Source organism: Phyllopteryx taeniolatus, chromosome 17 (genome assembly GCF_024500385.1).
Source record: "Phyllopteryx taeniolatus isolate TA_2022b chromosome 17, UOR_Ptae_1.2, whole genome shotgun sequence".
NCBI classification, from domain to species: Eukaryota; Metazoa; Chordata; class Actinopteri; order Syngnathiformes; family Syngnathidae; genus Phyllopteryx; species Phyllopteryx taeniolatus.
The window spans coordinates 235,705-261,193 of NC_084518.1; the positions used below are offsets into that span (position 1 = coordinate 235,705).

At 46.4% G+C, this 25,489-nt stretch overlaps 3 protein-coding genes and 1 long non-coding RNA gene across 5 annotated transcripts; 1 reads left to right on the top strand and 3 right to left on the bottom strand.

The window, feature by feature from the left end:
* Window positions 1–94: 94 nt before the first annotated feature.
* On the top strand, window positions 95–2,740 carry LOC133467347 (uncharacterized). The gene is made up of 2 exons (XR_009785198.1): window positions 95–232; window positions 974–2,740. It is a non-coding gene; the product is annotated as an uncharacterized LOC133467347 (long non-coding RNA).
* A 247-nt stretch (window positions 2,741–2,987) lies between these two features.
* cct6a (chaperonin containing TCP1, subunit 6A (zeta 1)) lies at window positions 2,988–13,992 on the bottom strand. The gene is made up of 13 exons (XM_061750788.1): window positions 13,774–13,992; window positions 11,477–11,540; window positions 10,156–10,290; window positions 9,898–10,071; window positions 9,595–9,698; window positions 9,186–9,459; window positions 8,893–8,975; window positions 8,186–8,282; window positions 7,610–7,757; window positions 6,907–7,040; window positions 5,654–5,759; window positions 3,243–3,315; window positions 2,988–3,155 (listed from the first exon to the last, which is right to left on the bottom strand). The coding sequence occupies exons 1-13, from the start codon at window positions 13,908–13,910 to the stop codon at window positions 3,083–3,085; spliced, it is 1,602 nt and encodes a 533-aa protein (XP_061606772.1). The 5' UTR covers window positions 13,911–13,992; the 3' UTR covers window positions 2,988–3,082.
* Window positions 13,993–15,243: 1,251 nt separating this feature from the next.
* LOC133466784 (protein NipSnap homolog 2-like) lies at window positions 15,244–22,762 on the bottom strand. The gene is made up of 10 exons (XM_061750789.1): window positions 22,083–22,762; window positions 20,798–20,922; window positions 20,675–20,720; window positions 20,500–20,594; window positions 20,122–20,192; window positions 18,047–18,187; window positions 17,932–17,963; window positions 16,719–16,813; window positions 16,561–16,644; window positions 15,244–15,741 (listed from the first exon to the last, which is right to left on the bottom strand). The coding sequence occupies exons 1-10, from the start codon at window positions 22,181–22,183 to the stop codon at window positions 15,677–15,679; spliced, it is 855 nt and encodes a 284-aa protein (XP_061606773.1). The 5' UTR covers window positions 22,184–22,762; the 3' UTR covers window positions 15,244–15,676.
* Window positions 22,763–22,911: 149 nt separating this feature from the next.
* mrps17 (mitochondrial ribosomal protein S17) lies at window positions 22,912–24,451 on the bottom strand. 2 transcript variants are annotated; one of them, XM_061750790.1, is made up of 3 exons: window positions 24,351–24,451; window positions 23,973–24,114; window positions 22,912–23,655 (listed from the first exon to the last, which is right to left on the bottom strand). In XM_061750790.1, exons 1-3 carry the CDS (start codon window positions 24,410–24,412, stop codon window positions 23,374–23,376), a joined length of 486 nt encoding a protein of 161 aa, XP_061606774.1. In that variant the 5' UTR covers window positions 24,413–24,451; the 3' UTR covers window positions 22,912–23,373. The 2 variants fall into 2 exon arrangements, with proteins under 2 accessions (XP_061606774.1, XP_061606775.1); XM_061750791.1 differs by having other exon boundaries at window positions 24,312–24,442.
* Window positions 24,452–25,489: the final 1,038 nt, after the last annotated feature.

A 25,489-nucleotide genomic window follows, 5' to 3' on the forward strand; every position in this document is an offset into this window, starting at 1 on the left:
GAAGGATACAAAATTAGACGTGAATATACTTTGTTTCAGGTCATTTATCAACAAAAAGCTCCGGCTAACGGGTATAATGCGCTTGTCATGCCCACAGCTACGTATGGGTAGGAAGGACGCGCCCCTTCGGAGCTCCGTGCCGACGGCGACGCTAAACTAGGAGGGTCGAAGTCGTCAGCGCATTCGACTTGTGTGGACGGCAAGGAAACCAAAAGACCAAGATGCCTTGACGGTATATTGTGCTTCACACGGTTGCGCACAACGCCGTGCAATTCGGGAGTCGCTTTTGTTGTGGTTGTTGACAAAACAGTAATGCTCATGAAAATTGGTTGAGAAATGAGCAAGTTACGGCTGAATGCCTTCGATGGGAAACTACCTCCCCAACATGGCCGCCACGTAAACACGCCGATTAGCTGCTCGGCTACTGCGCGCTGGCCTATCTAGTCATCTAGTCTCCTTACCTATGGTCGGGTTGCTCGAACAAAAGAGGTCGACGAGAAACAACACGAAGGCGTTTTAAAGCCTGAAATATAATTTTACGGAAATCGACTTAGTTTCAAATAATAATCGTTACTTTCGTTATAACTTAAAACAAAGACTATTACTAGAAAGGAAGACATTCTATTTTTTTTAAATAGTTTTTTTTTGTGGTCACAGTAAAGCATCTATGCACAGGAAGTGAAGAAGTAGCTGAGGCTGTATCTTGTGTTTTGTAAACTGAGAGATCGTCATGCATAAAATGTTTGCATATTTTCCACAATCACAGGTGGAAATTGGCTTTACTACAATTCCCCAATTTTGTTGTGAATCGTGTAATGACAAAAATTCTGATTTACTGTACAAATCTAATCTCTTTTCCACTGTGTCCATATTTGAAGTAGTTTCCTTTCAAATACATGTACAGAATATTCTACAGGCACACACGCGTCCGAAGAGTCATCGGACAAAACAGCTAATGACGTCTTTCTCCCAGGGCCGGCCCTGGGCATAGGCGACATAGGCGGTCGCCTAGGGCGCCATCTGCTGGAGGGGCGCACTGCCAGCACCCTCCTCCTCGGGAAAAATATTTCATCCATCCATTAATCTCCAAACTAGGGTCGCGGGCGTGCTGGAAACCGGAGTGCCCGGAGAAAAGCCACGCAGGCACGGGGAGAACATGCAAACTCCACGCAGGCGGGTCCTCAGAACTGTGAAAAGTGTCCGGCGGAAATTTCAACGAGTTAGTAATTACACTAAATGTTGGTCTGAATCAAATCAAATAAGGTTTCTCTGTAGTGCCCACTGCATACGCGTTAACGCAATGATGTTACGGAGTGGATGTTTGAATGCTGCTACAAGTCAGAGTGAGCCTCAGACATCTTGGAGCAGCACCACATTAAACACAGCACCCGCTTGCTGCCCCCTGTGAAACTGGTGAGTTCTGTCATTGTATCCTACAGCTGCAGTAGGATACTGCTATGTCAACAGGACCAAGTGGAGACACAGTTTCTGTCTCAATGTTGACATCACATATGAATATGTACAAACCATCCAGCCCTTTACTTCTGGAATGTTTTAGTCAATTTACCAACATTATGTTATCAAATGTTTCCTACAGTCTTGTATCGTATGGTAACAGTTGCACAAGAAAATATATCCGATGATAATACCGTATACAAGGGAATAGAGCTGAAATACGATTCAGATTAGATTGCATATTCAAGTTGTCCACAGGACACATTAAAGGTGGAATCATTATTTTCCCCATCAAAATGACACATAATTAAATCAAACTGGATTCTTAATCTGTTCCACTTGTCACAGAACAATATTACTGTTATTATTGTTGTTTTGTTTTGTGCTTCAGAAGTGTTTACTGCCTGATGTGTTGTAGTTTGTAAATCATTGTGAGCATTTGCATAGATTTCATTTGCTTGCAGGTGAATAGACAGAGACATATATTCGATTTGGATGATCGGTATACTGCTCGCTCTCTGTTGGGGTTCAGGCCAATTGATTGTGACCCCCGAGAACTCGGAAAACATGTCAAAATGACCTCAACTGTCCAGAACACACAAGGAAAAACGGGCAATGGGAGAAAGAGGTGAAGTTGTTGGTACTTTTGGTTTGTCCTATTAGGTGAAGTTAATCGCATTATTTGTTCGGTAGCGAGGGTCAGTCATGAAATGAAGATTTTCTATTTTACATTTTAAATTGTCTTATCAATCAAAGGCAATGGTAAAAATGATGCAATGCGTGTATGTCAACCTGTCTTGAAACCCTACTTTGATATCCTAACCTCCCCCATGTGGCATGACCCCAGCTGAAAGCTATACCACGACAATTCTGTTTAATAAAGCTAATTCAAGGTGGAATTTAAATAGTTTCCAGAAAGACTCAATTTGATTTACCTATGTTTCAACACCTGCTTTAGTAAGTCATGAATTCAACGTATTTTTGTCTTACCGAGTGCTTTTCCTCCTCATTCATCACGATAATCGAGTTGAAGGATAGCAGATCGGCGCCGGTCTCGACGGAAAATCCAGAGTCCAAACTGTCCGAGACGCCAGCGAGCCCTTCAAAATGTTGTCTCCGGTGTTACTGTGTCACTACAAAGAAATATCTCAACAATGCCTTCTCGTGATCATCAAAATCGGGATTTTTTTAAGCTAAAGATGAGATGGTGTATATTGTGGTGAAATGCTCCGCTCATCATTTTTCCCCTTCCCCTTTTGAAAATAAAACTTTCATCCTCAAATAGCACCTTTTTTTGGTATTGGTTTTGGTTCTCCTTTCACTGTGACCCAAAAAGAGCAAGTACTCCTTTGTACTTCAACTTTGTTTTCAAGGAAGTTTCCCTGCATGTGTAAAGTATGTGTTGTCCTCTCTCACACACACACACACACACACACACACCAAAAAAAAAAATCCAACAAATGTTTGGTCAAGAACACGTTTAATGGGCACAGAGAAGCTGTTGTCAGTGCTCCCCCCCCCACCCCCCCAAACATTTAATCAAAATGTGATAAATAAACAAATCTAAAGGTCATTGTTGAATAAGAAAGGTTTGGTGAACTTGCTCGTGCTCGTTGACACTTGACCTTTAACCTCTGAGGGAAGACATTCCGGCGCGCATGATCTCGTCCACCAGCAGGATGTTGCTGGCGATCACCGTGCTGCGCGCGCACACACACACACACACGCAAATAGTTACGGAAATATTATTCACGATATCGATGATGTCATGGATGCGTTTTAGTCACCAAGAGTGAAGAAGTTGCTTCTTGACGCTGTAGTTGTCCCACACGCCCGCCTGGCCCGCCACCATCGGCTCCCCTGAAACACGCACACATTGTCGTCATCATCATCATCATCATCAATCAAGAGGCCATAGGGCAGAAAAAGGACATTTCAACGTGTTAGTCAAACAAACAGTTGTGTGCGGAGTGCCATCTGATGTGAAATATAATGTTGCTCATCTTTTAACGTCCCAACAATCAACTATTTAACAGTAGCGCTTTGTTGGTATGAAGAACATTGAAAAGACAACAATAAACAAAACCAAGAGGGTGACGTGAATTAAATAACACAAAACTGATTCAAGTGTTTGACAAGAAAATCTCAAAATCAATCAAATTTGTTAAACGGACAGATGCAAAAACAATGACTTTCAGTTTGTTTTAAATGCAAATGTGTGCGTGTGTAGTAGCTGCAAGCGAGTCCATCTTCAGTTGAGCACCTCTTTTGGGAAAGCCGTCTTCTCAAATTTGTCGGATTGTGATTGCACCATTTGGAAGATCCCCCCAATATTTGAAGCCACCCGGAGTTTCTCGACCGACGATTTGGGTTCCAGAACGAAAACAAAAACTGATTTTACTCGGTAGCTGAAGCGCTACCGTGTCAAAGTCAAAAGGTAAGCAGAGCTGCAGCGTTAGCATCTAAGTGAACTTCATTTGCAATTTGAAAGTATTACATGTATTTATTGAGGTTATTTTACAGGGTCTTCTATTTGTTTTCTATACAAGTAATTCAATTGCATTGAAATGCTTGTGTTTAACTTAAACAGTGGTTATGTTGCCATTTAAATATAGTTTGGTTTTATTTAGTGATGGGACGAACAACACCGGTGCGCCAGCACTGTGTCCAGAGTCCGCAAGAGTGAAACCCCGTATTGGTGCGTGTATCGCTTTAGGAAAAAAAAAATAATCATGTGACCAATACAGGAAGTGTGTCGTTTGGATGTGCCGCGCCAAATTGCGTTCATAAGGAAACGGCGTCGACATGTTGCGGAGTTTTGCTTGCCCTCACCTTGTTCCACCAAATGTTCCCCAGTCTGGAATCGTTTGGATCTTTTGACGCCAAATAAGGTCAATGTTAATACTGTTAATTTTGTAATTCAATATGTTTGTACTCTGTTTTGGTAAGAGGTTTGCATTGTTTTCAGATCATTTCAACTTTTGATTTTATTGTAGGTGAAGTGTCGCGTCTGCTCCAGAGAGCTATCAGAATCAGAATCAGAATCAGAATCTTGCATCAATAAGAGCACATCGTCAATGCTGAGGCATTATAGAGCTCGGCGTGGCAATGAAGAATTGGCAGATGCTCGTGTGTTGAAATTCTCACCCCCCCCAAAAAAAAACAGTTTATTTCACACAAAAGGCTTTGTGTGACTCTGCAATATGGTTTGTAAAAATGAGAGTCCTTTCAAAGCTTTGAACTTTTGGCTCGCAGCGGCTGAGGCTGCGGTCAACGTGATCATCCCAGCTCATTTTAGCCCAAAGTTACAACATCGATGACCTTTGGGGGGCATTCAAGGATTGGCCACTGGCAGAAGTTGAGGTCAGATCAACATTACAACATGACAGAAACCATGGGTGCCAACTTAACGTAATTCAATGACTTGAACAAATACCGTTAATGACATGCCTACTCGAACTTTCTCACTGTCCCAGCTATATGGGCGGGTGTTGTCCAGAGTGCGCGTCCGTTTGGCTTTTGTTGGTTTTGCTCCCCCTCGTGCACATTCCTCAGCATTTAGACGACGTTCAGTTGTGCACACACTGCAAAGAACTTAACGCAAAATCGTCCCCCACCTTTTTTTTAACTGACAAGATTGGGAAAAAGGCTCAAAATAAACTAGCTGTCGGATTCGTACGCAACGGTGACGGCGAGTCAAAGGTCTTGTGCGAACGATGACATGAGCCGATCAGCATGAAATGCTAATTTATCGGCCGATACCGATCAGACGGGCGTAAAGTCGAGAAATGATGCAATGAGCAAGCGATGAAATATTGTTCCACAGGCTGATGCCGGGTTTAAAGCATGGAAGCTTTTCCATCTTAGCCGCAGTTTGGGTCGTGTGTCAAAAGACTCCTTGAGGTTTCATCATCCCATCGCTCGTTTTTGGGGTGACTTTGAGGTATTTTCTACTATTCTTTGGTTGAAGGTTCAACCATTGGTTTCGAACAAAGGGCTCCGCTTTTCCTCATAGCTACTGCTGCTGCCTGTTGCTCTCGGCGTCATTTCGGACCTTTCTAACATTCCAAACTACACAACAAGTAATACAAATAAATACGAATGGGGCCGATATCCTCTCGGTATCGGCCGCAATTCCGGCGACGCTATCGGAAGTGAACGAGTAGTACGGGGACGTCCCGAGTTGCGCGGCGGTCACCTGTGCTGAGGTCCACGCCCACCAGCTGCCCTCCGGACTCCTTAAACTCGGTCTGCAGCTTCAGAAGAGTCTCCTGAGGGTCGTAACCCGAGTTCTGGGCCAGGACCTGTCGGAGGGAGGGGACGGGCCGTCAGCTCGAGATGGAACAGCACGTGCTCATTTTGCAATTGTCATTCCGACCTTATCGACCACGCTCGTCTCGAAAAGACAGACGGACGCCATCGCGGCGTCCGCTGAGCTCGTTTTTCTCGACGTTACCACCACGGAATTTGGAAATCAGTCATCTATTTAGCGCACGAGTTGGGATTGTTTTGATACTTTTATTCATGTAACAACTTGATCAAAACAAGCTACAAGTTGTGGAAAACACGCTGTTTTAATGCGGCGGAGGATTTCCCAGCATGCAAAGCGTTGCAAATAGGGTGCAAGAATGATGTGCTGTGTCAGTGAGGGTAATTAACCGCGTATATTAAAGAGGTCATGTGCAATGCATCTTGTCAGAATCTGAATCATCTTTCGTTTGCCAAGTATGTCCAAAAAGACGCAAGGGATTTGTCTCCGGCAGTTGGCGGTCGCGCTTTTGTTGTTGGGCCTTGACTTTCTTTTGGCGGTTATTATTTTCCTGCTTAATTGTCACCGTGCCGACCGAGTATGTTCAAGGCGCGCGCGTGTGCGCGAACGCTACGCCGGAGATCTGACTCGTGTGCACCTCAATACAAAACGCTATTGACATTTTTCAATGAATAACAACTAAACAAACAAAAATGGTACATTATCAAGTGACAGCGCATTATAACTGATGTACGTACACCATTTGCATAATATGGATTAACTAGTATAGATGTTTTTGTACATTTCGCGATCTGCACTCGATTGACTTTTGAAGATTTTGGGGGGGAAAGAATTGCGCAATTCATTATGGAATATATTGTATTTGGAATGTTTGAATCACAAAACAGTGTTGAATAGTGGATGTCTAAAGGTGGGCAGGTGCGGAATTTTTACGTGAAAAAGGGGGGCTGTGGGAATTAGTGGAATGTGGACCATAACCAAGTGAATCTGGAATGGGAAAGATGCGGTTGAATGGGAACAAAAACGGGGAATTTGGCAACGTCGAACTGGCGGAAAAGTGAACTTTTAAGAATCGGGCAAACCACGAGCCTGGACGGCAGGAATTCGGGGAATGTGTTGAGGGTGGGATGCTTTGCAACCGCGCAAGTAGTTACACGTCAAACAAGCGGCGCCGCGGTGACCTTGGGAATGACGAGGAGGGCGTCCGCGAAGGCCTGCACGCCCAGCTGCGCTCGCCCCTTCACGCCGGCTTTGTGCTCCATCAGCGCGGCGGCCAGCGCCACCTCCAAGGCGCCGGCGCCCGCCACCACGCAACCTGCCGACCACACGCGGAAAACAGCATTTAGGACATTTCCTTCCCGTCGTGCCACTGGTAGACTATTCAGCGCACTAGTAGGATACGCAACAAATGTCCAAACGCCACTTATTTGCTCTTCTTGACATCCGGCTTAAGGTCCGTGTACTAGTACACTCTTGGTCCTGACTCGTAGGACAACTAGTTGACATGTGCCTACTACTAGTGAACTACTACGTTCACTAGTACAATCTTAAAGACACTAGTAGCATGATGCACATTTTTGCCTCACCAGTAACATGTATGCATTAATATAGTACTAGTGAGGACAAAGCGTTCTAGTATATGTAGAGGATAGCGGATTTCCAATAGATCTCGAGGCTCCTTGACGGAAAGCCATCTCGGGCGCTTCTTGGATATCCCTGAAAAGGAGGCGGCTACTAGTGTGTGACGCGTGCAGCCTACGAGTCGCGGCGCAGCGGCTTCCCGCTAAGGTTGATATCAAAGCGGCACTAGTAGTGAAAAACATGACTAGTGCACTGAATTGTCAAAGAGCACACGAGTACACGGAGGCTACGAGCATTTCTCACCGTCCTCGATGGCGTTCTTGACGGCGCGCAGGCCGTCCCGAACGGCGTCTTTGATCTGCGTCAGCGTGTGCTTGTTGGGACCTTTGAGCAGCAGCGTCACCGAGCGAGGGTTCCCGCACTTCTCGATGAACGTGAACTTCTCCTCGCCCTGCGCACGCGCACGCACACGCACACGCACTACATTCAAGGTTATCGCGTCTCCTCTGAATTTCTCATTCGGTCGATGAAGGAAAACAAAGTTGAATCCTTAGAGGAGGAGTTTCTTTTGTCATCTGTTTTCTTCCCAAACAAACTTTGATGTCCAGATGTCACGAAAGAAAACAAACATTGGTGTCAAAGTCATTGTTCCGCTTGCCGTGCCTGCCGTTTTCTCCGTTTTCTCCTGCCAGAAGTAGACTGCCGATCACTCGAGAACGCTATACGCTCGAGAAAGAAGAGAGTCTGATCTCGTACACAATATTCTGCGGGGCTTGAAAAATGAGCGAAACCGCTCGGAAACGGCCGGCAGCGAACGAGTTCAACGTCGCTCCAGTATGAACACGAAACGGTGCGCGAGCGGCGCCGCCGCCGACTCACCAGCGTGTGCTCGTACACCAGCCCCGCGTGGCCCAAACATTCGGGCGTCAGGTCTTCCACGGAGTTCATGGCGATGCCGCCGCACGCCAACGTCAACCTGCCGTGCGACAAACAAAATCACTGTAAACGCGTCCGACGTCGCCGCCTCCGCCTCCTTCCCTTGCTTTCTTTTGCGAAGAAGACGGAGGCATCTTGCCGAGGTGCGGGGGGAGGGAAAACATTCGGCTGCTACATGAGCACTACTTCCAAATAGGGTTCGGCTTCAGTGTTGCGCTTTGACACGGTGTGCATCCGCGTATCCACGATAAACAAAGTACGCAGCGCACAAGGTAGCAGAAATTGTGTTTTGCGATTGTGAGAAAAGATGAGGCAGTTGTTGGAGAACGGCATGTGTCAGAAAGCGGCCGACGTTGGACTCGGGCAAAGAGGCGAGTCATCCTTTCATTAATAACGACAGTTTCTAGCTCAAGGTCAGAGAAACTTCTTTTTTTTTCCCTCCGCTTTTTGGTCAGAAAGTGGCATTTCGGGTGAAAGCGACCCATGTTCGACGGCCGATGACTGAAAAGCAGAAGGAGGTAGAGCAACTTTTTGGGGGGGTGAAAGAAGAGTTCAAGCTTTCTTTTGCTCCCACTGTCGCAGAGCACAACCGGAGCGAACGCTGCGAATGCGGTTTCCTCGCTGACTTGTGTTGACGAGCGTTGGCTCACCTCTCCATGTTCCTCCTCTTCGCTCTGCGCAGGGCGACGATGCCCTCCTTGGCGAGGGCGTCCAGAGAGTACGGGTCAATGCCCTGCACAGCAACACAACATCCGTAGCGCCACACCGCACAAGGACAGGAGTTGCCGTGGTTGTGGTGAAGTGCTGAATACGTGCCGGGGGGAAGGGCCCCCGCACGCAGAGGTAGACGTCACGCTTACTGTAGCACGGTCACGCGAGCGGGAAGCGCCACGCAGCCGGCGCATCCCGGGTGTTCGCCGTGCACGTGTGACCGAACTCTTACCTTTTGGTTGACGACGACAAATCCCTTGTCGTCCCCGTCGGGGCACGCTCGCTTCTTGAGGGCGACGATCTTGCGCACCCGCTCGATGATGAACTTCCTCTCGGCCGCTACGAACTTCTCGCGCTCTTCGGCGCTCTTGTAGAAGAAACCGGAGTTGACCTCGGTCTTCTCGTACTCCAGCGACACGTTGCACGTCAGCACGAAGGCGTCCTCCACGCGCTTCTTCATGTCGGGGTGCCGTGCCCCGTGGTCCAGCACCAGGCCTCGGATCAGCCTGCAAACGTACGAAATCAAGGAAACCTCCGTCGTCGTGACTTGCCGATCATCCTAGCGTCGCCATATATATATATATCGTCGCGTTGTGATTGGGGGCGAGCGACTGGCTGCGTTCCAGACGGCGGCCGCTCACTGCGTGTCGCAGTCGGTCTTGTGTTTCATCTCCATGATCTCCACCATGTGTAAGTCGATGGGCTCGTCAGGCTTGGCGATGGTCAGCACGGCGTCCACCACCGCCTGAACACACAGAACCCCCTTCACAGCTAGCACACTAAAGGCGCTCTCGTCACGTGTGAAATCCAAACTTCATCCGAGATACTATTTGGACTTTATTACTACCGATTGTGCATGCCTTTGCTTTACCATGTGTCGTTTTCTATGCGGATGATTAAAGCATTTGCGCATCTAGCTACAGGAGGCGGCAACAACGTCTGACCTCGGTGAGGAGGTCGGCCAGCTCGGCGTGGACTTTGGTCCTGAGGGAGGTCCGAGCGACGTCGATGAGGGTCTCCCGGTCCATCGGACGCGTCGCCTTCACCTCCTCCAGCACGGCCAGCGCTTTCTCCTTGGCCGAGTCGAAGCCCTCGGCCACGATCCGCGGGTGGAGGCCCTGGAGCGCCCACCCGAAACGCCTCATTATCCCAAATAGATTCTCCAAGAAACGAGCTGCGGTGCGCGCGCGCGCGCCTTCTACCTCGGACACGTAGAGGTCGGCCTGCTTGAGCAGCTCGCCGATGATAAGGACGTTGGAGGTGGTCCCGTCTCCCGTGATGTCATCCTGGGCGGTGGCCACCTTGGCGATGAGCGACGCCGTCGGGTGCTGAATTTGCTGAGAAAAACAAACTTCAACGCTAAAAAAAAACTTTCAAGTCATTTCTTTAGGCCGTTTTAACACGCAACGAAAAGCTTCCTTCTTTCATGTCGGGCTGCACAATATTGAAAGACAATGAATTTAAGCCTGCAAAATATAAAACAGCACACATTTCTCTTTTTCTCCCCTCTGTTGTTTGGGCAGTTTCTAGTAGTTTCAGTAGAAAAGAAATGAATTCATTTGCGTGAAGTCTACCAGTATTTACATGCGGAGCTGGAGCAGCGGCTGAACAGGCTGCAGACTTTTCAAAAGTAGTACACCGCTTGAATCAAAACGGGCTGCTTTAATCTCTGTCTTGTTATTAATCTACTTGCCACTTTTTCTTAACCATCTGGTGCCCGTTAAGGCATTAATGCGTGTAATCTGTTGACGTGTGCCAAATGTTAAATGTTTGTTCAGGTGAAAAGAGCCTGAGTGTGTTTTATTTATCGAAGATATTTTATTTATTTATTGTTCTACATTACAATGCCAATGTTCAATATATTGTTCTTAAAAAGAATGTACTTCCATTATTTCCCTCTAATATCACCATAAAAAAGACAGTTTTGAGGAAAATAAATTGTCCAACAAATTGTAATTAAAAAAGTAAACATATAATGAGAGCAATGGATAAGACAAAAATATTGTACAAAAAGTATTTAAAAAAAAAAATAAAATAAAATAATACAAATCTGCAAAATAGCAGGACAGCGATGCAACAAACGTGATATAGCGTAGGAACACTGCATCTGTATTCCGTGATGATAAGTGGCAGGGACTCATTGTTTCCATGACATGTGCATCCCGGGACTCACATAGTCTGAAGTGTAAAATGATCTATGTAATGTGAAGGATCGCTTTCAATTCTGGCAAACCTCTTCATTAATACGTGCAGTTATGTCTTGTTGTGTGGACTGTATAATGTATTGTCTGCTCTGCTGTCATTTTTGTGGTTGCAAACGCTCTGGTGCAAAGCACATTTTCAGTTACACATTGTCCCGAGCTGTTTAAAAAACAAAAAAAAAAAAAAAAAAACTGTGAATGTAATGAGGCTAAAAAAGGTTACATTTATGCAAGTAAAATGACAAGCTACACTTTTTAACATGTTAGTCACAATGGGGGAAAAAAAAGGTCAAACATAAAGCAGTCCCAAGTGGTCACTTACCATCTCGTGTAAGAGGACGTTTCCATCTTTGGTCAGCTTGATGTCTCCTGCTCCAGAAACCAGCCTGCACCCATTTCAACATTTCACTTATCATTATGTTTGTCGAAATCACCCGCCTGAGGCCCGGTATACACTTAAAAAGAAAATCCGGCTGCTTTTGTCCCGATTTGGACTCTTCCCGACCAAGGACGACAAATACAGGACCATCTTATGTCTAATAAGATGATCGTATACAATAATCCTTAGGTCAGACGTGTGTTTAATTGACCCTAATTGTAGGGTCTGAAACGAGGCAGGCCGACAATCTAAAACATTGAACAGTTCCAACTGTGCGTGTGTATGGGGGAAGCAGAGTCACGACGCCGTGAATTGTGACCTGCAACAGAATGCAGCCAATTGAGAAGCGGAACAAGGAAACGACCAATAAAAAGTAAGAGCTGCGAAAGAAAAAAAACCAAATCAGCCGAGTCCAACACAAAAATTGCTCCATACAAAAGTGACATTTAACAGCGGTCCCGCGTCAAGCAACCGTCGGGAGCACCCGGCTAACACCCGCAGGAGTTTCTTCTTCATTGATTTTTTGAGACCACGTGCGATCACGTGAGACTTCGAGATCGGCGCGGCACAACAGAATCTTCATGTGTGTGTTGAGATATTCGGCACCCGCCACACACAACACGACCAAACCTGTTCAATGTCTGATTGATTTCTTTTTATTGATTTTTTTAACTTCATGTGGGGTCTGTAGAAGATCAAAATTATTTTGCGATGTGAAAAATGCAGGCTTTAGCGTTCATCACGTTGCATTTAAACATTCAAATCATCGAAGGTTTGAAGTTGTATGTTCATCCGTCACGGTCTACAAAGGAGGCCAAAATCGGACTGCTGACAAGATCCCGGGAAGCCCCCCCACCTCCTATTGGGTTCTCTTGGACTCCACCAACCTTTTCCAGCGCCGAGTGCAAAATGCTCACCAAAACCTGCGAACACTTCAATAGTTTCTTTCCATTCTGCAACAGTTGAAGCATCATTTCATTGTCACACTCCACCATTTGGTACAACTCTCAGCGCCATTATGCTCACTATTCCTAATTGTGTCTGTCTCTGTCACTTTGCATCTTTTGCATTCAGTATTTGTGCACTTCAAATTGCATCAGGCAGTGGTTCTTAACTTGGGTTCCATCGAGTCAGTCTCAGGATTGGAGAAGGAACAGACTGACCAAGGTGGCGCTGCACATTCCTCAACTGGCACATTCATTTGCGCTAAATATTCATTGAGTCATGTTTGTGTTTTGTGTGTGAAACGTATGATTTGTTGCTTTGACTCTTTGAGCGCTTTGATTTGATGCGCATGGTTTATTTTGTGTACTAATGAAATACATAGCTCATTCATCTTCCGTTCCGCTTCTCCTCAGACGGGTCGCGGGCGTGCTGGTGCCAATGCCAGCAGTCTTGGGGCGGGAGGCGGGGTACACCCTCAACTGGTGGGCAGCCAATCGCAGGGCACGTAGAAACAAAGAAGCATTTGCGCACACATTCACACCTCCGGGCAATTTAGCATCTCCAATCAACCCACCACGCATGTTTTTGGGATGTGGGAGGAAACCGGAGTGCCCGGAGAAAACCCACGCAGGCACGGGAGAGCATGCAAATTTCACACAGGCGGGGCCGGGATTTGAACCCCGGTCCTCAGTACTGTGAGGCGGATGTGCTAACCAGTCGTCCGCCGTGGCGCAAATACATAACTGCGACTATGTTTTAAAAGCGAATTTTAAAAGCTTATGCATTTTTTCCGAAGGGTTCGGTGAATATACATGAAATTTGGGGGGTTCAGCGCCTCCAATCACGTTAAGGAGCACCGCCTTAATGGCCGTCTGTGCGTTGTACAATATTATGCATACGTCCTGAAAATACATTTTGTTTTGGGGGCTTTTATTCGATAGACCCCAAGTGGTGAAAACCGTTTCCTTGTGTTTGAACATATTTGGCAACTCAAGAGGACTCCGATTCACAGATACGATGCTGCGAAGTTTCGCATCATGCTAGGGCGGGTGATGACGGGGCAACGTGCATCGGCCGGGCTACGATTAGCATGTTAGCATTAGCTACGCGAGGTTTCAAAAGAAACGAGCAGACTTTCAATGACTGTACGGGGGGGGGGGGGGATCAAGTCCGAAAACGACACGGAGATGTACTTCGCAATTTGAGGATGAGGAGCACAACCCGAGCTATTTAGCTGAGCTCGCTAGCCAGTTAGCTTAGCATTTAGCCCGCTTGGCGCATGGTGGGCCACTCACATCTTCATGGTGCCTTTGGGTCCCAGGTTGCTCTTGAGGACGTCCTGGAGCCCCCGGGCGGCGCTAATGTTGACCGCCAGGGCGGCCTGGGCCCGGGCCACCTCCGCCTTCGGGTTCAGAGCTTTGATGGCGGCCATGGCGAAGCACACAAGCCGCGAGGTGACGAAAGAAAGTGCGAACTCGAGCGCCCGACACAAAAGAAAGAAAGAAGAGACTTCCAGAAGCACACGCACACGCGCACGCGCACGCGCTCCGCTGACGCGTCCACGGAACACGTCCAAGCTCGGACATTCTCCTGTCGACAGTCAAGCCAACTTTACAACGGTTATTACAGGAGCAGTTTTCTGCTGGCTATATCAATGCAGTATTATTATTATTATTTTTATTATTATTATTACTTCTCCTGGACCCTACATCAGTCATTCGGAACAATTGTATTGTGCCTTCACTCAGTCCAGATTAATCGGTATTGCTAACATTTACTCAGGTTTATATAATCAAAAATTAATACGGGACCATTTTGAACTTTTGATTTTCGTTAGCAGAAGCAGTAGTGCTCGTGACGGATGTAGGGTATGGGTTAGTTCTAAGAATTCCGACACCATTGGAACGCAACACGTGTCACCCCCAAATGAACTAGCTTTATTTTATTTGACAGTATTTCATTACATGAAGGCAAAAAAGCAGACACATGCTTCCATGAAAACAGAAAAAAAGACAAATCTATTTTCTGTCCCTTTTTACAGGAAAAAAACCATAAAATACCCTTTTTAGCCTTTTAAATGAAAACGAATCAGCATCCACCCATTTTCCATACTGCATGTCGCGGGTGTGCTGGAGCCGAGCTCAGCTAACTCCAGGTGAGAGGCAGGGTACCCCCTGAACTGGTCGCCAGTTAATGGCAGGCCACAAATAGACAAACAACCATTCACACATTCATTTAACCGAGCATGCGTGTTTTGGGCATGTGGGAGGAAACGGGAGTGCCCGGAGAAAAGCCACGCAGGCACGGGGAGAACATGCAAACTCCAGCCAGGTGAGGCCGGATTTGAACCCGTGACCTCAGAACTGTGAGGCAGACGTACTAACCAGTCAGTCACCGTGCCGCCCAATAAATGATTTTGAACCTATTCTGCAGCAATTTGATGATGACTTATTAACCTTGTGTTTTTGACATGCTTGGCAAATAAAGATGATTTGGATTGTGAGCGCCGTGCCAGAGCTTAATGAAGCCTTAACCATGCGTTCGCCCCCTGGTGGCTGGCTGACTAGGTTGCGGGCACTGCTGCAAATGAAGCACTTTCCATAGGCAGCAGTGCCCGCATTTTAAATGGAACCCTCCAAAACAAATACATAAATCGCAGACGATCAGGCTTATTTAATCTTGGCAGTCAAAATCACGATCACAATTTGATTGTGCAGCCCTATGTCTTTATTTCAGTTATTTGCTGTGAAATAATACAAGCAGTCTGTTCATTAGAAGTTTAATGTCATTATGTACAACAATGTCATTCAAGCACAGATTCTGTCAACATTTACCACAGTGCCACGTTCCTCCAGTCAGGAAGTGCTAAGAGCCCCGCCTCCCGATTAGCAGTTCATTTAAGTCATTCCAAACACAAACAGACCTGCTCAAACCATCGTCAGAAAATAAACAACATGCAACTTTTTGAAGCTTCAACCTTTTGAACAGAAAAACTAAGAAGAGCATCACCATGAAAACCAAACTGGGACTTCTAACGTATTATTCTCCCGTTTTTGATTACTCGTTGCAAAAATCAATCAAGGTGAATCGGTAAACATTTCTGTCAGCTGAGGTCTTCCTCCGTGATGAAGACGATGATGCTCACACTCAAAGCAAATTCAAGCAGAACATCCTCCCGGTGCCGCAGGGTCACACGGCTTACTTTAAGGGCGAGCTCTTCAAGGGAATCATGACTCGAGATTCCATGTGCTGAATGAGCGGCACTGCAGGAACCCAAACGCCACCACAGAATACATACTATTAGCGCTACTTCAAACTACAAACGTGCATCATGCACACGGAACAAACATTCAATACAATGTCAATATGCTACATAAATATGTACAGAAGTTGAAAATATGGTGTAAATATGCAACATGAGATGCATAGGACATTAAATGTGATTTTTTAATTTGCTACATTCGAGATTAGATGCAGCAATCGCTCATTTATCGTGTCAGCGAATGAGAAGAGAGTTGTCTGGCTGTAAACGCTCACTTTTGCATGTTTACCGAGGGTGTCAGTTAAGAATGTGCCTGTGTTTAATGGATTTTGTTACCCTTTGTTCAATAAAGCGGTTGAAAACGAACCAGCGGCTGCGTCTATATTCCTTCTATCCTAACCACCTGCCGAGGGATTACAAGTGGTTGTAACTAGTGGCGGTAGTAAATTAGCTAACGATGTTTACTTCAGCGTAGACGTGCAGTTGTATAACTTGAGACAGATGTGCTTTGCAATTGGCTCATTACATTTGGGCTTCTCTTATTAAGCGTGAAGTAATCCCAAACGTTGAACATTCTGTCCTTTACACACGCTTTCTTTCCTCTTGGCTCACGCATCTTGATTTGCAGTAAGAGTCCATGTGGAAAAACAATCACCGTCATATAGCTAATAATCCATGATATAAGTACGATTAAAAACAAAAAGTGTGGCGATGTAGCGGGTGACGGCCGTACGTGGTCAACTGTCAACATGCGAGCCGTACAGACGTGAAATATGTTGCGGAGACGGTCCGATGGCAACGGGGTCATATGCCGACCTACCCGTGTAGTAAACGACCTCGTCCCAGCCTTCTCGCTGCCAGGCTGCGTTTCGAATGTTTTCTCTGGACTGAAGATCTTTGTAGGCTGAAAGGTGAGAGAGGATCAGAACACCAAAAATGTGATCCAATCAAGTCAAGACAAAGTTGCACTGCGCTTACCCCATAAGTGGTGAACTTGGTACAAACTTCCGATCTGCGAGAAGAATCCTCCGACGGCTTCCTGGTTCTGCTGCCGAATCTCGATGGCGCGCGCCCTGCGGACACGAGCGGAACACGCGGTCATGCCGTGCTAACCAGCGCGGCGCTCCGCTCAACTCCACTAGTTCGAGTTGATTCGCAGACGCCCAATCACGTGGGAACATCCAACCCCGCTGATGCTCATCCTCATCCACATCATCATCATCATCATCATGACGACTTTGATTCCAACAACTGCACACATCAATTTAGCCGAGGTGGGCAAAATATGGCCCGCAGCAGGCAATTATCATGAGTCCTGGAATATATATATATTCAATGACTTTATTCATTTTTAACTAGAATTGGTTCTCTTTAAGTCATTGGTTAATTGACTTTTTTTTGTAAATAAAATACAATCTCATTTTATTAAATAATTGGTTCATTGATTATAATTTGTGAATTATTCATTACAGATAACCCACAAAATAATAACTTGTTGCCATGAAAAACAGCTATGGGGCAAAAAATCCATCCCTTTATTCAAAAACAGGACATTGAGAACAATTGACAGTGCATAAAATTCACCAACATAAACTGATTATGATACAGTTGCTGTTTTGGTCCGTAACATCTGTCAGAAAATTGCCAAAAATGAGGATTGTTTTCCAAAGTAAAAGCAGATGTTTGCAAATGTCGTATTTTTGAGAAGAAAAAAAACCACAAAGATGAGTCTGCTTTCATTGAGGACAAGACAAATCGGAAGAGATTTACTGTCGAGAGGCTGAAATTCCGAGCATTTGGACAATTTTAAGTTAAACAAGGTCTTAACGAGTCGATTAGTTGATTAATTGCTGCACCTCTACCACATACACATGTTCACGTCTGCCTGTCCTCCTGTTTGTTTTCAAAATCCAAAGTTTGCCCACCTCGCACAATCCCAATGAATGCGTGTGCGTTGGTTTTTAAATGAATGTCAGTCACATATCACATGACAATTAAGTGATGTCAGCCATGCTCATTTCATTTATGATGCTTATTTTATTTCATTCAGTCATGCAGAGATTGCGATGTAAAAATACCATGGACTCAAAACATCTGCTACAATCTGCAAAAGTAATAAAAAAAACATCAAATATTCATCACCCCATCAGAAGTTGCCGAACTGCGGACGGAGGTGGGGGGAAGGACTCACCAGTAGTTGCCCCACTCGATCATGGTGCCGGGCTGCAATACAAGCAAACAAAAGCGGCGACGCGTCAAGTCCAGCGAGGCGTGCTGGGAAAGAAGGGAGGAGGGGGCGAAGTTACCCTGAGCTGGTACGATCGCAGCTCGTAGATGTTGGGCCCCGCGCGGGGGGCCGGCTCGTTCCAGAAGCTGAACTCCAGCAGCAGCTGATTCCTGCGAGACAACAACATCTTCCCGCGCTCCCGCCTGTACTCGCAAAACATCTGGCCACGCACGCGCACAGGAATCAACAACAGCAACATGAACAACACAAGGTGGCTGACGCAAGGGCTGTGTCGGAAATCGTTCACTTACTCCCTACGACTTGGTGCGCTGCATTCGTAACAGCTTTCGGACACCGCATGCCGCTCTGTTTATGACGTCACAGCTGTCGCACATTAGCGACGTCGTTTGTTGCAGCGGTAAAAAAAAAAAAAATGCATATCATTAAAACTAGATGATTTTAATGTACATTGCCATCAATGCCATGTTCCATTTATAAGAAAACTTCTCCCATCAAGTCCCGCTATTCTTTCTCTGAAAATGCAATGCATTTTTGGTATATCACGACTCAGTGAGTGACCATCGGTTGTTCACTACTTTTTGCGATGCTTCGTGGGAAATTTGAAGTGCACTATAAAGGGCACTGAATTTTATCCCTCAGCATTCCGACACCACTACAAAATGGCGGAAGCGCTATATAATGCACTATATAGTGGTTCGGGAGTGATTTCGGACACAGCCGAGGTCCGTGTCGGGCATCCCTCTCTACCCACCATATAGTGAGTCGGCCATTTTGTAGTGTTGTAGGAACGTGCCGTGTCGTATCGTGACCTCAATGCATCCCAGCGTACGTCGCTATACTGGAGTGCTACGAACCAATCGGCAATCATTCGGACTGACTCGCAAATCCAAACGAAAAAACTAATCCCAAACCACAATTTTTGCATTCGAATCAAAACGAGCCGAAGAATAAAACACTTGCTTACTTTAGTCTAACAAGTGCTGCAATGCTGCCCACAGGTGTCGCCATTTTGACTTGATGCCCATCACTTCTGCGCATGTAAACATTGCAGCTTCAGAGATCTCCATAAAGTTTGCTTCAAAAAACCCACAACAACAAAACAGCTTTCCACTGAAGGACGTTTGACGCTCTTAGCCTAGCTCTCCGTTGAGCTGCACGTATAACACGGAAGCGCCACATCGGAAGCCGAAAAGGAGCCATGGCTGGAGAAGGCAACCGCGGCACAGCGGCCGATTTAATGGGAGAAACTTGATCCAACACAGCGTGAAGCTAGAGTGACTTGCTCGTCAGCAGGCTAAGTAGCAGCAAGCTAGCTGGAAAGGCGACAGCTCGGTCCGCTCTGCCAGGATTTATGGCAAACCAGACCCGGCCGGGATGGGGCCCGTGCCAACATACGTACGGCAAGGGATCCTGGTTAAAGGAAGCCATTTTAAAGCATTTTGGAATCGTACACGGAGTAACGATTCAAGTGTGATTTGCTCGTCATTCGTACTGTCAAGATGAAGAGTGATTGGGATTTTAGGGGGCGAGTTTGACCACTACTATACTGTGTAGGGATTTTGAGATTTTGAGTGAAATATCCATCCATTTACAGTACCGCTTATCCTCACTGGGGTCGTGTGCTGACTCTGGGGGAGAGCCGGGGTACACCCTGAACTGGTCGCCAGCCAATCGCAGGGCATATTGAAACAGACAACCATTTGCGCTCACATTCACACCTACGGGCAATCTAGAGTCTTCAATTAACCTCGCATGCATGTTTTTGGAATGTGGGAGGAAAGCGGAGTACCCGGAGAAAACCCAGGCAGGCACGGGGAGAAATGCAAACTCCACACAGGCGAAGCCGAATTTTAACCCGCAACCTCAGAACTGTCAGGCAGATGTGGTAACCAGACATCCACCATGCCGCTTTCATAAAAAAAATATATCTTGGTCCACGATATAAAAATCCCTATATCGTGATCAGGGAGTATTCCATTAATTGTTTGAGCCCTACAGTCAACTGTATAGTCCACAATGTGAAAATCCTTGTTTAGTGATGAGTAGGGAATGAGTGAATGGCCCCCAACACAGCCAATGTGCCGTTCTTGTACAAGTGTGGTATTCCCAGTGATCAACAGGTGGCGCCCTTACCTTATTCTGCCTGAGTTTGCTCATGACTTCTGTGAGCGCCGGGTAACCTCCTCGATATCTCCACAAGTGGACTACAACAGGCAATGGGAACGTTCCACATTACGAGAATTCAGCAAACGCTGCCAAATACCGATTCCGATTTGTAGTAAATACCATGTATTTTCCGACCTATTTATTTATTTATTTTTTACACCGTTATTATGGGATGTTAAATGTACAATTTGAGTATTGACAAAAACTAAATCCCCCCTGCCTAAGTACAATTCAGTTGTATTTTTTTGTGTGATACCTAGTGTACAAAGTTTGAGAAGCACTGCACTATATTGTTCATTATTGCATAACGTGAGTGCGTGTGTCACAAGAGCGTTGAAGTCTGACCTGCCTGGTCCTGTTCTCCGTACCACGTGTTCCAGGTTCCTACAAGCTCACAAGGGTATTCCGGGTCCGCATGAATGGAAGTCAACACACCCTCACTACACACACACACACACACACACACAGTTAAGGAGAGGTGATCAGATGTGTGTGTGACAAGATGAATAAAGCGCGTCACCAAAGTTGGTTGTAGTCATCCAGACACTCGGGCTTCACGTTGTGAACTGCAAGAGTGACGCAAAAAAAGTTTTCATGGAAAGCTTCAGCGGAACGTGGACATTGCGCACAGCGTGACGCTCACACTGGATCTTGTACAGGTTGCTGTCTTCCTTCTTAGCCAGCAGGTGAGAGTGGGCGTCCTTGCGCGGGTCCACCTTCCTGACAAACAGAGATTTGAACCAGCTATCCTGGAACCCCGACAAGCTCCTAGGAGAGAAACGGGCAACACATGATATTTAGACCACGTGCCAAAACAACCCTCCAGAAATAACACCATACTCCACATACACAAGCAATGAGTCTATTACGGAATAAAATAGAGTTCTTTATTGTCCACCAAGGTGGAACATGGTCTTTGGCTCACCAACACAGAAGACAATGCAGTTATTGAATACATAAAACTTGTAATAAACACACTAAAAACAGAGGTAAAATATATTGCAAATAGGAATAAAGGTGGAATAAGATCGAGTAAAAACAACATATTGGAGCAGTTCAGGACAGTAACTGTGGATTGGTCACTTTGCTGAGCTCTGGATTACGACGCCATTTCATTTTAATTCCTTTGTTTGGCCAGTGGAGCTCTGTAGCGCCTCCTAGACTTCAGAAGCGCCAACTCGAGGAGGAAAACGTCGTCGTCCCGGCCATCACTGCAAGTTTTCTGGGGGTTTGCCAAAACAAGCACGGCGACGAAATGTTAAAAACACGCTCGTCAGTCACTTATTTACCACCGTAGTTCTCATACATAAGCAGCTTGTATATTATTCAACACCGGACTCCTCATACACAAGCTGCTTGTTTATTCCTGCATAGTGACAGGCAGCTTTAGAAGCTATAAATAGACTACTGTATTTAAGGGGACGTCTAAACAAAACAGTTAGTACAAGAGGTTAGCACGAGTTTATTATCTTAGAGAAGCTAAGCTACGTGCCAATGTAGTCCCCTTTACTGCTTTAACAAGCGACCCGTGAAAAACAACTTTGTGTTCGAGCAGCAGCTCGTTGGGAGCCGTTCACTACACCGCTTACGCATCGCTCCACACAAGTTGACGTTTCACTTCTATATTTTGACCTTGAATGCGCTTTGTCAGTCACACTAACTTTGGTGCTACTTCTCCACATGACAAGTACAAAAAAGGAAATGTTCTTCAAGGACCAAAACTACAACTTGATTTTGACGTTTAAATAGCAAGAGGCGAGTTAGCAAGCACGACGCCGCCAGCCTACGTACGTTAGCTTTAGCCACCGAGACTAGCGTTAGCTTAGCCACTTAGCACGCCGGAGTTTGACATTGATGCGGGGGCGCAGCGGAAATAACTCCCGTTTGTGTGACGGCCGCGACCGAGTTGGGGGTCGACGGAAACTCGCCTGACAGAAACACCAAGCTGTCCGCTGGTGGCGACAGATTGTTGCGATAGCTTGACACCCGCCAGCCACTTGGGCGCCGTGCGAAGGACTCGCGCCGCCATCTTGCTTCAGGAAGACGCCGGCGTACGGACGGAAGCCCGCCAGGACCGAAAAGTACTCTACCTTGCTCCAGAGGCGCAATTATTCCTGAATAGTCACACGTTCTACTTCGGAATGGGTTCGGAAATGCAATATGACGCCCTAAATCTGTTCGGATAGTCAGGCGCGCCGCTCTCTCGGGTGCCGGAGCGCACTCTTGCCCCTCTTGACTGAGGAAACAAGAGCGGCCGGAGGTGTTTACAGGCAGAATGACACATTCAATATGGCGGACGCACTGACGTATCCCTGCCAATGGCGAACACGCCCGTTCGTAAATTCATAGAAAATGGAGCGCGCGCTGTCTCTCTGAACACTGCGCACTCAGAGCGCAACGAGAGAGTCAAATTTAATTTCAAGACGAGTGTACCCCGAGTGTGCGTGTTCGGCACATTCCAATAACGCTCTGCGTTTCCGAACATCCGCGCTTGGAGTGTATTTCCCAACGTGCCCTCTGTCAATCCGCTACGTACTTGTGAGGACGATTTACTCCATGTGCGATTTTTCAGTATCGGTGGCTGGTGTCGGCAGCCGTCACTAGTACTCCATACACTGAAATAAATAAGGCCGGTATCGACTTGATACGGATACCTGGTATCGGTACTCGCCCATCCCTAAATTTAAAGCGCGCAATCATCGCACATAATTAACATACAAACATTTATCATAAATCTGAAGTGTCAAACAGGCAAACTTGACAGTAAAGGAAATTTTTTTATTATCAACTTGGGATTGAATTATAATAATTAGGACCTGAAAATACAGGATGTACAGAATATTGTTAAAGATTACATATTGAAACCTGTAACCATGCCATAGAAATACGTTCCAAACACCCTGTGGAAGGGCAATACGGCGGTCTTCGTGATTGGCACATCTGCCTCACAGTTTTGAGGTTCCGAGTTCCAAAAGTGTGGAGTTGGCGCGTTCTCCCCACGCTCAAGCGGTTTTTTTCTCCGGGTACTCCCGCATTCTCCCACATTCCAAAATAGTGTGAGGCTGGCAATGGGTGTGAATTGTGAACGCTTGTATGTGCACTGTGATTGGCTGGCAACCAGTCCTGGCTGCATCCCACCTCTCAGCCGGGATGGACTCCAGCTCAACCCAGACCCAAGCGAGGATGTACGAATGTACGAATGTAGAAGTAATGATAACGTTAACGTGACGCGTCCGCCGAGATGTTCAAGCTTTGCACTTTCTGAGCCAAAGTCACGTGATCGCCGCGAAGGTCGTCCAGCGGCTCCAGGAAGTCGGCGCCGGCGACCCGCTTCCCCGTCAGCGGGTCCACCACCCGACCCACCTTGTAGACCACCCGGGCCAGCTCGTGTTTGACGTGTTTGGAGCGCGGCTCGGCCAGAGCCTGGAGCAGCACCACGTCGCCCACCGTGCACTGCTGCAGCGCGTCATGAGCGAAGTACGTCTTCCTGCGGTTGTAGTACTGCCAGGGAGGAAGCAAAGTACAGCCAGCAGCGCTCACGCTTGTTTCACGAGAAAAGAGCAATCGTCACCTCATTGTGCTGTCTGGTCATGCTGGTGTCGTGTCAATGATATCAACCTGTGACGTTTTACACGCGTAGCTAATTCGTGTGTTCGTTCGTACAAGACTCAAGAAGCTCGATTGATGTACAAATGAGAATGACTCTACAGCGTCACAGTGAGAGCTGCTTCGAAAATGTGCAGCCTTTCAAGTCGTTTAATACGTTTTCCCCAATATTACAACCAGCTAGCTGTCAGTCCGGTGGCGTGTGTGCTCACCTTGAGCAGGTAGGGGTCGAGCACGAGCCTGGTGACGCGCACTTTTGCCGTCTTGCTCATCTTGGTTCCGATGACTCTGCCAATGATCCACTTGGCGTGGACGGACGCCTGCTTCGCGGACATTATTCCAATTCTTCCTCGACTAAAGTGAACCAAGAGAAGAGGCACCTTCGATCAACAGGCGCTTCGCATTCACAGAGCGCTAATGCTAAGCTAAGATTTCTCCGCCTTCATCTGCAGCGAGGCTAACGTTAGCTTCAGCTCAGGGACGCATTCGTGTGGTCACGTGTTGAAGACTATCGCGTGTACGCCAACATGTGACGCTAAGAACAAACGTACGCTTGAAGTGAACAAGTTCAAAATGAAAAGGTCACAGACATCTGGAACGTGTTCCTGCTCTTCCTCACGCTGCCGGACGCGGCCACGGTTGATGACGTCATGACGGCAAAGGAAGAGGGACCAACTAAACGGCGTTTAGCTTCGTTTAATTTCAACGATGTTACAAATAACACGACAAATACAGCAAAAATATAGACTAAAGAAAAAATAGCAACTCAGTACAAAGCGTGTATCAATAACGACGAGAAAACAACAAAAGCAAGATGAGAAAATATATACAAGAGATAAGTGGTAGGAAAGCTTTAGTTTTCAAATTTCTAATCCTTCTTGACAACTTGTGATATTACATTTTCACTACACGGTCATTTTGTTTTATTTGCCCTAAAGAAGTGCTAATAAGCTATCAACTAAATTTTATTTATAGAGACTTTAAAAACAACTGCAGCTGAAATAAAGTGCCTGCGTGGCTTTTCTCCGGGTACTGCGGTTTCTCTCCACATTCCAAAAGCATGCGTAGTAGGTTCAGTGAAGACTGTAAAATTGCTGCGACTGTGAATGCGAACGGTTGTTTGTTTCTATGTGCCCTGCGATTTGTGGGCGACCAGTTGAGGGTGCACCACGCCTCAAGTCAGCTGAGGTCGGCGCCAGCACGCCCGCGACCCGAGCGAGGAGAGGCAGTATGGAAAATGGACGAGAACTGAACCAGTGGCCGAGGTAGACTTTTAACCTTGGGGTGGCCAAGGCTATTTCAGGGGGTCCACAGACTGTGACAATGAATTTGGTTTCTGGACCAATGAATTGCAATCAGTCTCTAAATGTTGCAATGTACATACGAAGCACACGGAAGATGAGGTTTGTGGGCATGAATGTAAGTTTATTAACAATATTTACAACACCATGTACACACAAATTCAACAACCGCAACAATTTTTCAATCACAGTGTAATAACCCACTCACAGATACTCACGCACACACGAGCAATTCACTCACACGCTCTGTTCACCTTACCGTCGCCTGACTTGCTTCTTTTTAAAAAGAAGTTCTATATCTTGTCCCCCTGTCTTTTCATTTCTCAACAGACCCTATGGAAGAAAAAAGGCCAGTTTTGTAACAGCATCGCTTACAATTGCACAATGTTAAATCCCCACTTCTTGCCTAAAAACCGTCAGGGGAAATA

Coding starts and splice junctions, on each gene's coding strand:
- cct6a (XM_061750788.1), bottom strand. CDS start 13,910: ATGGCCGCCATCAAAGCTCTGAACCCGAAGGCGGAGGTGGCCCGGGCC. Junction 8,976..9,185: donor TTGTCGTCGTCAACCAAAAG/GTAAGAGTTCGG, acceptor GTTGCTGTGCAG/GGCATTGACCCGTACTCTCT. Junction 7,758..8,185: donor TGGTGTACGAGCACACGCTG/GTGAGTCGGCGG, acceptor GCGCGTGCGCAG/GGCGAGGAGAAGTTCACGTT.
- LOC133466784 (XM_061750789.1), bottom strand. CDS start 22,183: ATGGCGGCGCGAGTCCTTCGCACGGCGCCCAAGTGGCTGGCGGGTGTC. Junction 20,193..20,499: donor CGGAGAACAGGACCAGGCAG/GTCAGACTTCAA, acceptor TGCCTGTTGTAG/TCCACTTGTGGAGATATCGA. Junction 16,814..17,931: donor ATCGAGTGGGGCAACTACTG/GTGAGTCCTTCC, acceptor TCGTGTCCGCAG/GGCGCGCGCCATCGAGATTC.
- mrps17 (XM_061750790.1), bottom strand. CDS start 24,412: ATGACGTCATCAACCGTGGCCGCGTCCGGCAGCGTGAGGAAGAGCAGG. Junction 24,115..24,350: donor AGCAGGAACACGTTCCAGAT/GTCTGTGACCTT, acceptor GGTTCACTTTAG/TCGAGGAAGAATTGGAATAA. Junction 23,656..23,972: donor TCGACCCCTACCTGCTCAAG/GTGAGCACACAC, acceptor CCTCCCTGGCAG/TACTACAACCGCAGGAAGAC.